The following is a 15,058-nucleotide window of genomic DNA, read 5'->3' on the forward strand; positions in this document are numbered from 1 at the left end:
ACCTTCAGCGCCGAAGGGGACGATAAATAAATTCCTTTTCCAAGACACAGCCTCACTGTAGGCCGAATCCAGCAACTGTGCAGCCTCTCCACTCCGCAGAGCCCACTACTACTACTACTACTACTACTACTACTACTACTACTACTACTACTACTACTACTACTACTACTACTACTACTACTACTACTACTACTACTACTACTACTACTACTACTACTACTACTACTACTACTACTACTACTACTACTACTACTACTACTACTACTACTACTACTACTACTACTACTACTACTACTACTACTACTACTACTACTACTACTACTACTACTACTACTACTACTACTACTACTACTACTACTACTACTACTACTACTACTACTACTACTACTACTACTACTACTACTACTACTACTACTACTACTACTACTACTACTACTACTACTACTACTACTACTACTACTACTACTACTACTACTACTACTACTACTACTACTACTACTACTACTACTACTACTACTACTACTACTACTACTACTACTACTACTACTACTACTACTACTACTACTACTACTACTACTACTACTACTACTACTACTACTACTACTACTACTACTACTACTACTACTACTACTACTACTACTACTACTACTACTACTACTACTACTACTACTACTACTACTACTACTACTACTACTACTACTACTACTACTACTACTACTACTACTACTACTACTACTACTACTACTACTACTACTACTACTACTACTACTACTACTACTACTACTACTACTACTACTACTACTACTACTACTACTACTACTACTACTACTACTACTACTACTACTACTACTACTACTACTACTACTACTACTACTACTACTACTACTACTACTACTACTACTACTACTACTACTACTACTACTACTACTACTACTACTACTACTACTACTACTACTACTACTACTACTACTACTACTACTACTACTACTACTACTACTACTACTACTACTACTACTACTACTACTACTACTACTACTACTACTACTACTACTACTACTACTACTACTACTACTACTACTACTACTACTACTACTACTACTACTACTACTACTACTACTACTACTACTACTACTACTACTACTACTACTACTACTACTACTACTACTACTACTACTACTACTACTACTACTACTACTACTACTACTACTACTACTACTACTACTACTACTACTACTACTACTACTACTACTACTACTACTACTACTACTACTACTACTACTACTACTACTACTACTACTACTACTACTACTACTACTACTACTACTACTACTACTACTACTACTACTACTACTACTACTACTACTACTACTACTACTACTACTACTACTACTACTACTACTACTACTACTACTACTACTACTACTACTACTACTACTACTACTACTACTACTACTACTACTACTACTACTACTACTACTACTACTACTACTACTACTACTACTACTACTACTACTACTACTACTACTACTACTACTACTACTACTACTACTACTACTACTACTACTACTACTACTACTACTACTACTACTACTACTACTACTACTACTACTACTACTACTACTACTACTACTACTACTACTACTACTACTACTACTACTACTACTACTACTACTACTACTACTACTACTACTACTACTACTACTACTACTACTACTACTACTACTACTACTACTACTACTACTACTACTACTACTACTACTACTACTACTACTACTACTACTACTACTACTACTACTACTACTACTACTACTACTACTACTACTACTACTACTACTACTACTACTACTACTACTACTACTACTACTACTACTACTACTACTACTACTACTACTACTACTACTACTACTACTACTACTACTACTACTACTACTACTACTACTACTACTACTACTACTACTACTACTACTACTACTACTACTACTACTACTACTACTACTACTACTACTACTACTACTACTACTACTACTACTACTACTACTACTACTGCTACTGCTACTGCTACTGCTACTGCTACTGCTACTGCTACTGCTACTGCTACTGCTACTGCTACTGCTACTGCTACTGCTACTGCTACTGCTACTGCTACTGCTACTGCTACTGCTACTGCTACTGCTACTGCTACTGCTACTGCTACTGCTACTGCTACTGCTACTGCTACTGCTACTGCTACTGCTACTGCTACTGCTACTGCTACTGCTACTGCTACTGCTACTGCTACTGCTACTGCTACTGCTACTGCTACTGCTACTGCTACTGCTACTGCTACTGCTACTGCTACTGCTACTGCTACTGCTACTGCTACTGCTACTGCTACTGCTACTGCTACTGCTACTGCTACTGCTACTGCTACTGCTACTGCTACTGCTACTGCTACTGCTACTGCTACTGCTACTGCTACTGCTACTGCTACTGCTACTGCTACTGCTACTGCTACTGCTACTGCTACTGCTACTGCTACTGCTACTGCTACTGCTACTGCTACTGCTACTGCTACTGCTACTGCTACTGCTACTGCTACTGCTACTGCTACTGCTACTGCTACTGCTACTGCTACTGCTACTGCTACTGCTACTGCTACTGCTACTGCTACTGCTACTGCTACTGCTACTGCTACTGCTACTGCTACTGCTACTGCTACTGCTACTGCTACTGCTACTGCTACTGCTACTGCTACTGCTACTGCTACTGCTACTGCTACTGCTACTGCTACTGCTACTGCTACTGCTACTGCTACTGCTACTGCTACTGCTACTGCTACTGCTACTGCTACTGCTACTGCTACTGCTACTGCTACTGCTACTGCTACTGCTACTGCTACTGCTACTGCTACTGCTACTGCTACTGCTACTGCTACTGCTACTGCTACTGCTACTGCTACTGCTACTGCTACTGCTACTGCTACTGCTACTGCTACTGCTACTGCTACTGCTACTGCTACTGCTACTGCTACTGCTACTGCTACTGCTACTGCTACTGCTACTGCTACTGCTACTGCTACTGCTACTGCTACTGCTACTGCTACTGCTACTGCTACTGCTACTGCTACTGCTACTGCTACTGCTACTGCTACTGCTACTGCTACTGCTACTGCTACTGCTACTGCTACTGCTACTGCTACTGCTACTGCTACTGCTACTGCTACTGCTACTGCTACTGCTACTGCTACTGCTACTGCTACTGCTACTGCTACTGCTACTGCTACTGCTACTGCTACTGCTACTGCTACTGCTACTGCTACTGCTACTGCTACTGCTACTGCTACTGCTACTGCTACTGCTACTGCTACTGCTACTGCTACTGCTACTGCTACTGCTACTGCTACTGCTACTGCTACTGCTACTGCTACTGCTACTGCTACTGCTACTGCTACTGCTACTGCTACTGCTACTGCTACTGCTACTGCTACTGCTACTGCTACTGCTACTGCTACTGCTACTGCTACTGCTACTGCTACTGCTACTGCTACTGCTACTGCTACTGCTACTGCTACTGCTACTGCTACTGCTACTGCTACTGCTACTGCTACTGCTACTGCTACTGCTACTGCTACTGCTACTGCTACTGCTACTGCTACTGCTACTGCTACTGCTACTGCTACTGCTACTGCTACTGCTACTGCTACTGCTACTGCTACTGCTACTGCTACTGCTACTGCTACTGCTACTGCTACTGCTACTGCTACTGCTACTGCTACTGCTACTGCTACTGCTACTGCTACTGCTACTGCTACTGCTACTGCTACTGCTACTGCTACTGCTACTGCTACTGCTACTGCTACTGCTACTGCTACTGCTACTGCTACTGCTACTGCTACTGCTACTGCTACTGCTACTGCTACTGCTACTGCTACTGCTACTGCTACTGCTACTGCTACTGCTACTGCTACTGCTACTGCTACTGCTACTGCTACTGCTACTGCTACTGCTACTGCTACTGCTACTGCTACTGCTACTGCTACTGCTACTGCTACTGCTACTGCTACTGCTACTGCTACTGCTACTGCTACTGCTACTGCTACTGCTACTGCTACTGCTACTACTGCTACTGCTACTGCTACTGCTACTGCTACTGCTACTGCTACTGCTACTGCTACTGCTACTGCTACTGCTACTGCTACTGCTACTGCTACTGCTACTGCTACTGCTACTGCTACTGCTACTGCTACTGCTACTGCTACTGCTACTGCTACTGCTACTGCTACTGCTACTGCTACTGCTACTGCTACTGCTACTGCTACTGCTACTGCTACTGCTACTGCTACTGCTACTGCTACTGCTACTGCTACTGCTACTGCTACTGCTACTGCTACTGCTACTGCTACTGCTACTGCTACTGCTACTGCTACTGCTACTGCTACTGCTACTGCTACTGCTACTGCTACTGCTACTGCTACTGCTACTGCTACTGCTACTGCTACTGCTACTGCTACTGCTACTGCTACTGCTACTGCTACTGCTACTGCTACTGCTACTGCTACTGCTACTGCTACTGCTACTGCTACTGCTACTGCTACTGCTACTGCTACTGCTACTGCTACTGCTACTGCTACTGCTACTGCTACTGCTACTGCTACTGCTACTGCTACTGCTACTGCTACTGCTACTGCTACTGCTACTGCTACTGCTACTGCTACTGCTACTGCTACTGCTACTGCTACTGCTACTGCTACTGCTACTGCTACTGCTACTGCTACTGCTACTGCTACTGCTACTGCTACTGCTACTGCTACTGCTACTGCTACTGCTACTGCTACTGCTACTGCTACTGCTACTGCTACTGCTACTGCTACTGCTACTGCTACTGCTACTGCTACTGCTACTGCTACTGCTACTGCTACTGCTACTGCTACTGCTACTGCTACTGCTACTGCTACTGCTACTGCTACTGCTACTACTACTACTACTACTACTACTACTACTACTACTACTACTACTACTACTACTACTACTACTACTACTACTACTACTACTACTACTACTACTACTACTACTACTACTACTACTACTACTACTACTACTACTACTACTACTACTACTACTACTACTACTACTACTACTACTACTACTACTACTACTACTACTACTACTACTACTACTACTACTACTACTACTACTACTACTACTACTACTACTACTACTACTACTACTACTACTACTACTACTACTACTACTACTACTACTACTACTACTACTACTACTACTACTACTACTACTACTACTACTACTACTACTACTACTACTACTACTACTACTACTACTACTACTACTACTACTACTACTACTACTACTACTACTACTACTACTACTACTACTACTACTACTACTACTACTACTACTACTACTACTACTACTACTACTACTACTACTACTACTACTACTACTACTACTACTACTACTACTACTACTACTACTACTACTACTACTACTACTACTACTACTACTACTACTACTACTACTACTACTACTACTACTACTACTACTACTACTACTACTACTACTACTACTACTACTACTACTACTACTACTACTACTACTACTACTAACGTTACACTACTGGGCGGTTGAGCTTTTTGCTCCTCCGTTATTCTCTAATTTCCTACTCCACTGTTCTATTCTATCGGTTTGAAACCTTTTTCATTACTTTCCTTGTGACACGTGGAGTCGGCTCGCGTAGTTTGCTTCCTCCTGGGCTCGTCCAGCCTGCCAATTCTTCATCCAGGTGGTTTCTTGCGCTTCGAATCGGCCATTATAGTCTTTGTTCCGTGCTGGGCACGTTTGAGCGTGCGGGCCCTGGGCCCTGTTTGAGCTGGCTTGCTGTGCTGTGCACACTTTGCGGTTTGGCCCTGTACTGCCTGGTTGGTGGCATACTATGCAGTGGCGCTCTGGATGTGTACTTCAAACTAGTACTTGGTATGGGACGAGTCGAGTTGACACTACTCACTAGACGCATCGGCTGACTTCGCGCTAAGCTTCTGCTTCCTGCTCCGACCGTCTTCGTTTGTACGTCACGGCTCCTCCAATACTCACGGCGCTGGCGTGAGTGCGGCCCGTGTCTTGGCGCTTGGCCGAGGCTACTATTACCTGATACTAGTACTGGTGCCGGTAATAGTAGCGCGTACGCGCGTACTCTCAGAAGAGCTGTGCAGCATGGTCTTCGCCTATGCTGTGTGCTGCTGAAGCGTTGCTAGGAGAATGTCCCGCTCGCGTATGGTGGGTTCTCGACCCTGTTGCTCCTGTAACAGAGCGTCAGGAACTTGCCGGTCATGTTCCTGTGCGGCAGATGGGAGGTGCTGCATTAATTGTTACCCAGGGAGAGACGATAAATGTACAAACTTTGGTAATGCCAATCTGCAAGCCACAGCTGTTGTAGTCGGAGCTATAGGTTCTTTGCCGGACGCTCCGCCTGTTTGTGCCCCTGGTTGGGTACCCCGCAGCTCACGGGAGGTGCCGGGCTCGGGCTCACGGGAGGTGCCGGGCTCGGGCTCCGTGTCATCTGTCTCCGGTACCGTGTCATCTACATGTATTTCGCAATCTCGCACAATAGTGACTTGCAACTCCGCCGCTGCATCATCGCCGACTATTGATTCCGGGACACTGCCTCGGAAGTCATTGCGTGTGGAACTGCCTGTCCCTCCGCTCTTGAGAGAAAATGATAATAGCACCAGGTCCATTGTGTCCAGTATCTCGGAATGTGGGACCCCAAATGGACAATGTGTGCGTGTGGATATGACCCGGAATGGAGGCCAGGTGATTGGTGATTCTCTCCTTCGTGACAATCCTCGTCCTGCGCCGGCTGCTGTGACTGCAACTGCTCCCCGCCCTGGAATCATTTCCGCTGGTCCGGTGGTGGGTGACGCTGCTGATGTATCCTCATCCATATGGGGTAGAGGTCCTGAGTTAATTGATTGGATGCGCCAGTCATATCAGAAGGTGGTCACCTGGAGACGGAATCTGTTCATGGTGCCTTCTGGTCTTCAGCGCCCTGGTCGGGATAGCACGAGTCAGGACAACGTGTTGCACCTGCGGCGGCGCCTAGACAGCTGGTCGTCTGGTCATCTCTCTGAACTGCTCTCGGAAGGGAGATGTATACAGGCTCATATTCCGATTGGTAGCCATGCAGCTAGCGAGTCCGATGTTATGTCGGATACAGTGTTTGCGAATCTCGTTCACCGTGGCAACTTACATCGTGCCATGGCGGGTTTATCCCAGGGTGGTGGTGGTAGACCTCTCAAGCCAAATGAAATCGCAGTACCTTCCACTGGTGCGACGGTTCTGGATGTACTTTGCGATAAGCACCCGACTCCTGTGGAGCCACCTGAAACCGTTTTGTTGGAGAATGATGCAGCACCGGTCAATGACATAATATTTGAAGGTATTTCAGCAGCAGGCATTAAGAGGGTGGCTGGCAGTATGAAGGGATCCGGTGGTCCGTCTGGCCTGGACGTGCAGGCCTGGCAGCGTATGCTCTCGGCCTTTAAAGGTGCTTCTTCAAATTTGGCTGCCGCTCTTGCTGCTGCTGCCAAGAGGATATGCACGACGGATGTAGACCCTGCTTCTCTGTCGGCTTTTGTTGCGGCACGGCTCGTGGCATTGGACAAGAGACCAGGTGTGCGCCCGATTGCGGTGGGGGAAGTCGCTCGCCGGATCATCGCTAAGGCTGTGTTGCAGTGTATATCGTCTGATATTGCGACAGCCGTGATCCCTCATCAGCTGTGTGTTGGTGTGCCGGCGGCTTGTGAGGCGGCTGTGCGTGCCGTCCAGGAACAATATCTCGCCGATGACACTGATGCCATCTTACTCATCGATGCATCTAATGCCTTTAACGCAATCAACAGGAAGGCCGCCTTGCATAATATCGCACGTGTGTGTCCACCGATGGAAAAAAATTGTCGTAATACATATGGTGCGGATATTCCACTATTTCTTCCTGGTGGCGTAGTATTGTACTCGCGCGAGGGAACTTGTCAGGGAGACCCTCTGGCCATGGCCATGTTTGCTCTTGCGGTGGCTCCTATGATTTGTAAACTCCGTGAACAGCACCCTGAGGTGAACCAATGCTGGTACGCGGATGATGGCGAGTCTGGTGGCAGATTGCCGGCCGTGCATTCGTTTTGGAAATCAATCGAGGAGATTGGCCCGAAGTATGGATATTACCCTAATGCAGCCAAGACAGTTCTGCTGGTGAAACCCGCCCTGGAGTCAGAAGCCCAAGAGCTGTTCGACCCAACGGGTATACGTGTGCTGACCAATGGTGTTCGTTATCTTGGTGGGGCCATTGGTGAGGAGGAATTTGTACAGGAGAGTCTGTGTCGTCATGTTTCCGTATGGTGCAGGGAGGTCGGTACTCTCTCCACTCTGGCGGAAACCCAGCCACATGCTGCATATTCTGTTTTCTCCCGTGGATTGAGGTCGCGTTGGCGCTACCATATGTGCTCACATGGCTTGCCGGAGCCGGATGCTTTCGGCAGGCTAGATAATGTGATTGACAACAATTTGATACCAGCAATCACTGGTGGGAAGAACATGTCCGCCATTGAGCAGAGTCTCATCGGCTTGCCTGTTAAGTCCGGTGGTCTCTCAATTCCTGCCATTGGGCCTCATGCAGTGCATCAGTGGACCTCCAGTATGGCCTCGGCACGGCCGGTGATTGATTTGCTTCGTCGCCCTGATGCTGACATTGCTCCGGCTGATTTGCAGGGGGAGGTAATGGCGTTGCGAAATGCCGAACGTCGGAGAATGGCTACTGCGGCTAAGGAGGCTCAGGTTGCTTTGCATCCTGAGCTCAGCCCATGTCAGCGAGTGCTGTTGGAGATTGCTGCTGATGCTGGCGTGTCCAGTTGGCTAACGGCTGAGCCTCTGGCTGTGAACGGCTTTGCGTTAAATAAAGCATGTTTCCGGGATGGTCTCGCCCTGCGCTATGGCTGGGGTATTGATGGCCTCCCACCAACTTGTGTGAGTGGTAGAGACATGTCTGTCGACCATGCATTGACATGCCCTACAGGGGGCTACCCAAGTCTGCGACACAATGAGCTTCGTTATGTGCTGGTGGAGGTGATGACTTCTGCCATCCCGGATGTTCAAACAGAGCCACCGCTTTTGCCGTTGGATGGTGAACAACTTCACGGCGTTACCGCTAATCGTGCTGCAGAGGCTCGATTGGATATCCGTGCAAGGGGCTTTTGGTCGCCACAGCAAGATGCATTCTTTGATGTGAGGGTTACTCACCCCTCGGCGTCTTTGCTGTCGCGACAGGAAGTCCTTGCACAGATTTCCCGGAATGAACATCAGAAGAAGCGGGCCTATCTTCAGCGTGTTGTCGATGTCGAGAGGGGGTCATTCACTCCGCTCGTATTTTCGACAAACGGCGTATGTGGCACGGAGTGCTCTCGTGCATTGAAGAACATTGTTCAGCTGGTGGTTAACAAGCATAGTGACCTGCAGTACGCTGTTGTGATGGCACAGCTACGCTGCAAAATTGCATTTGTTTTGCTGAGGTGGTCAATCACGTGCCTCCGTGGTTGCAGAGCGTCTTACTTGAGGAAGAGAATAGGCCCATCTTTTCTCGACCAATGTCGCCTTCTGTCCATGTAACCGCCTTCGGTATTCATATGTTGGCCTATTTAACATTGGCATGCTCTGCGGATTTGTAGGCATGCTAGGCAATTTAAATATTATCCTGCAAAGTATTTTGTAGGTGCTTGACTACTATACTACGTCATGTATAACAATTGGTACATGACTTAATAATAGCCGTTTGGCATGGTACAATAACCTTTTTTGTTTTATTTTTTATTTTTAATGGCTTTCTCTTCTTCGCCGTTTGGCATGGTACAATAACCTTTTTTGTTTTATTTTTTATTTTTAATGGCTTTCTCTTCTTCCTCGGATGGTTTACAATTTGTATCACAATTATTTGTGGGTTCAGCAATAAAGGATGTGACTACTACTACTACTACTACTACTACTACTACTACTACTACTACTACTACTACTACTACTACTACTACTACTACTACTACTACTACTACTACTACTACTACTACTACTACTACTACTACTACTACTACTACTACTACTACTACTACTACTACTACTACTACTACTACTACTACTACTACTACTACTACTACTACTACTACTACTACTACTACTACTACTACTACTACTACTACTACTACTACTACTACTACTACTACTACTACTACTACTACTACTACTACTACTACTACTACTACTACTACTACTACTACTACTACTACTACTACTACTACTACTACTACTACTACTACTACTACTACTACTACTACTACTACTACTACTACTACTACTACTACTACTACTACTACTACTACTACTACTACTACTACTACTACTACTACTACTACTACTACTACTACTACTACTACTACTACTACTACTACTACTACTACTACTACTACTACTACTACTACTACTACTACTACTACTACTACTACTACTACTACTACTACTACTACTACTACTACTACTACTACTACTACTACTACTACTACTACTACTACTACTACTACTACTACTACTACTACTACTACTACTACTACTACTACTACTACTACTACTACTACTACTACTACTACTACTACTACTACTACTACTACTACTACTACTACTACTACTACTACTACTACTACTACTACTACTACTACTACTACTACTACTACTACTACTACTACTACTACTACTACTACTACTACTACTACTACTACTACTACTACTACTACTACTACTACTACTACTACTACTACTACTACTACTACTACTACTACTACTACTACTACTACTACTACTACTACTACTACTACTACTACTACTACTACTACTACTACTACTACTACTACTACTACTACTACTACTACTACTACTACTACTACTACTACTACTTGAGAACGGTTTTATTCACAACACCATGAAGTAAGAGTCAAAGCAAAAAGACAACCCAATTTCGGAATAAAATAGATCACTCAATTGAAATATAAAACTTTGAACTCAAAAGCTTCACACGAAATCATTACCTAATAACAATGCCTACGGGCATGCAAAGGCGAACGGTCAGAGCTCTGGCCGTGTCTACTACTACTACTACTACTACTACTACTACTACTACTACTACTACTACTACTACTACTACTACTACTACTACTACTACTACTACTACTACTACTACTACTACTACTACTACTACTACTACTACTACTACTACTACTACTACTACTACTACTACTACTACTACTACTACTACTACTACTACTACTACTACTACTACTACTACTACTACTACTACTACTACTACTACTACTACTACTACTACTACTACTACTACTACTACTACTACTACTACTACTACTACTACTACTACTACTACTACTACTACTACTACTACTACTACTACTACTACTACTACTACTACTACTACTACTACTACTACTACTACTACTACTACTACTACTACTACTACTACTACTACTACTACTACTACTACTACTACTACTACTACTACTACTACTACTACTACTACTACTACTACTACTACTACTACTACTACTACTACTACTACTACTACTACTACTACTACTACTACTACTACTACTACTACTACTACTACTACTACTACTACTACTACTACTACTACTACTACTACTACTACTACTACTACTACTACTACTACTACTACTACTACTACTACTACTACTACTACTACTACTACTACTACTACTACTACTACTACTACTACTACTACTACTACTACTACTACTACTACTACTACTACTACTACTACTACTACTACTACTACTACTACTACTACTACTACTACTACTACTACTACTACTACTACTACTACTACTACTACTACTACTACTACTACTACTACTACTACTACTACTACTACTACTACTACTACTACTACTACTACTACTACTACTACTACTACTACTACTACTACTACTACTACTACTACTACTACTTGAGAACGGTTTTATTCACAACACCATGAAGTAAGAGTCAAAGCAAAAAGACAACCCAATTTCGGAATAAAATAGATCACTCAATTGAAATATAAAACTTTGAACTCAAAAGCTTCACACGAAATCATTACCTAATAACAATGCCTACGGGCATGCAAAGGCGAACGGTCAGAGCTCTGGCCGTGTCTACTACTACTACTACTACTACTACTACTACTACTACTACTACTACTACTACTACTACTACTACTACTACTACTACTACTACTACTACTACTACTACTACTACTACTACTACTACTACTACTACTACTACTACTACTACTACTACTACTACTACTACTACTACTACTACTACTACTACTACTACTACTACTACTACTACTACTACTACTACTACTACTACTACTACTACTACTACTACTACTACTACTACTACTACTACTACTACTACTACTACTACTACTACTACTACTACTACTACTACTACTACTACTACTACTACTACTACTACTACTACTACTACTACTACTACTACTACTACTACTACTACTACTACTACTACTACTACTACTACTACTACTACTACTACTACTACTACTACTACTACTACTACTACTACTACTACTACTACTACTACTACTACTACTACTACTACTACTACTACTACTACTACTACTACTACTACTACTACTACTACTACTACTACTACTACTACTACTACTACTACTACTACTACTACTACTACTACTACTACTACTACTACTACTACTACTACTACTACTACTACTACTACTACTACTACTACTACTACTACTACTACTACTACTACTACTACTACTACTACTACTACTACTACTACTACTACTACTACTACTACTACTACTACTACTACTACTACTACTACTACTACTACTACTACTACTACTACTACTACTACTACTACTACTACTACTACTACTACTACTACTACTACTACTACTACTACTACTACTACTACTACTACTACTACTACTACTACTACTACTACTACTACTACTACTACTACTACTACTACTACTACTACTACTACTACTACTACTACTACTACTACTACTACTACTACTACTACTACTACTACTACTACTACTACTACTACTACTACTACTACTACTACTACTACTACTACTACTACTACTACTACTACTACTACTACTACTACTACTACTACTACTACTACTACTACTACTACTACTACTACTACTACTACTACTACTACTACTACTACTACTACTACTACTACTACTACTACTACTACTACTACTACTACTACTACTACTACTACTACTACTACTACTACTACTACTACTACTACTACTACTACTACTACTACTACTACTACTACTACTACTACTACTACTACTACTACTACTACTACTACTACTACTACTACTACTACTACTACTACTACTACTACTACTACTACTACTACTACTACTACTACTACTACTACTACTACTACTACTACTACTACTACTACTACTACTACTACTACTACTACTACTACTACTACTACTACTACTACTACTACTACTACTACTACTACTACTACTACTACTACTACTACTACTACTACTACTACTACTACTACTACTACTACTACTACTACTACTACTACTACTACTACTACTACTACTACTACTACTACTACTACTACTACTACTACTACTACTACTACTACTACTACTACTACTACTACTACTACTACTACTACTACTACTACTACTACTACTACTACTACTACTACTACTACTACTACTACTACTACTACTACTACTACTACTACTACTACTACTACTACTACTACTACTACTACTACTACTACTACTACTACTACTACTACTACTACTACTACTACTACTACTACTACTACTACTACTACTACTACTACTACTACTACTACTACTACTACTACTACTACTACTACTACTACTACTACTACTACTACTACTACTACTACTACTACTACTACTACTACTACTACTACTACTACTACTACTACTACTACTACTACTACTACTACTACTACTACTACTACTACTACTACTACTACTACTACTACTACTACTACTACTACTACTACTACTACTACTACTACTACTACTACTACTACTACTACTACTACTACTACTACTACTACTACTACTACTACTACTACTACTACTACTACTACTACTACTACTACTACTACTACTACTACTACTACTACTACTACTACTACTACTACTACTACTACTACTACTACTACTACTACTACTACTACTACTACTACTACTACTACTACTACTACTACTACTACTACTACTACTACTACTACTACTACTACTACTACTACTACTACTACTACTACTACTACTACTACTACTACTACTACTACTACTACTACTACTACTACTACTACTACTACTACTACTACTACTACTACTACTACTACTACTACTACTACTACTACTACTACTACTACTACTACTACTACTACTACTACTACTACTACTACTACTACTACTACTACTACTACTACTACTACTACTACTACTACTACTACTACTACTACTACTACTACTACTACTACTACTACTACTACTACTACTACTACTACTACTACTACTACTACTACTACTACTACTACTACTACTACTACTACTACTACTACTACTACTACTACTACTACTACTACTACTACTACTACTACTACTACTACTACTACTACTACTACTACTACTACTACTACTACTACTACTACTACTACTACTACTACTACTACTACTACTACTACTACTACTACTACTACTACTACTACTACTACTACTACTACTACTACTACTACTACTACTACTACTACTACTACTACTACTACTACTACTACTACTACTACTACTACTACTACTACTACTACTACTACTACTACTACTACTACTACTACTACTACTACTACTACTACTACTACTACTACTACTA

General features: G+C 42.4%; 3 protein-coding genes and 1 long non-coding RNA gene across 4 annotated transcripts in view; 1 reads left to right on the forward strand and 3 right to left on the reverse strand.

Moving 5' to 3' along the window:
• The window catches only part of LOC135818954 (uncharacterized), a 173,995-nt gene that overhangs the window by 15,134 nt on the left and 143,803 nt on the right, over positions 1 to 15,058 (forward strand). The window lies entirely within an intron of this gene.
• LOC135819904 (serine-rich adhesin for platelets-like) lies at positions 216 to 5,549 on the reverse strand (the record flags this gene model as incomplete). Its single annotated transcript, XM_065333204.1, has 1 exon — positions 216 to 5,549. A coding segment is annotated over one exon (5,334 nt), but the record flags the coding sequence as incomplete, so codon positions are not given.
• LOC135820294 (uncharacterized protein DDB_G0271670-like) lies at positions 10,227 to 10,916 on the reverse strand (the record flags this gene model as incomplete). The annotated part of the gene is made up of 1 exon (XM_065333611.1): positions 10,227 to 10,916. A coding segment is annotated over one exon (690 nt), but the record flags the coding sequence as incomplete, so codon positions are not given.
• LOC135820297 (uncharacterized protein DDB_G0271670-like) lies at positions 12,355 to 13,044 on the reverse strand (the record flags this gene model as incomplete). The annotated part of the gene is made up of 1 exon (XM_065333613.1): positions 12,355 to 13,044. A coding segment is annotated over one exon (690 nt), but the record flags the coding sequence as incomplete, so codon positions are not given.

Source organism: Sycon ciliatum, chromosome 6, assembly GCF_964019385.1.
Source record: "Sycon ciliatum chromosome 6, ocSycCili1.1, whole genome shotgun sequence".
Taxonomy (NCBI): domain Eukaryota; kingdom Metazoa; phylum Porifera; class Calcarea; order Leucosolenida; family Sycettidae; genus Sycon; species Sycon ciliatum.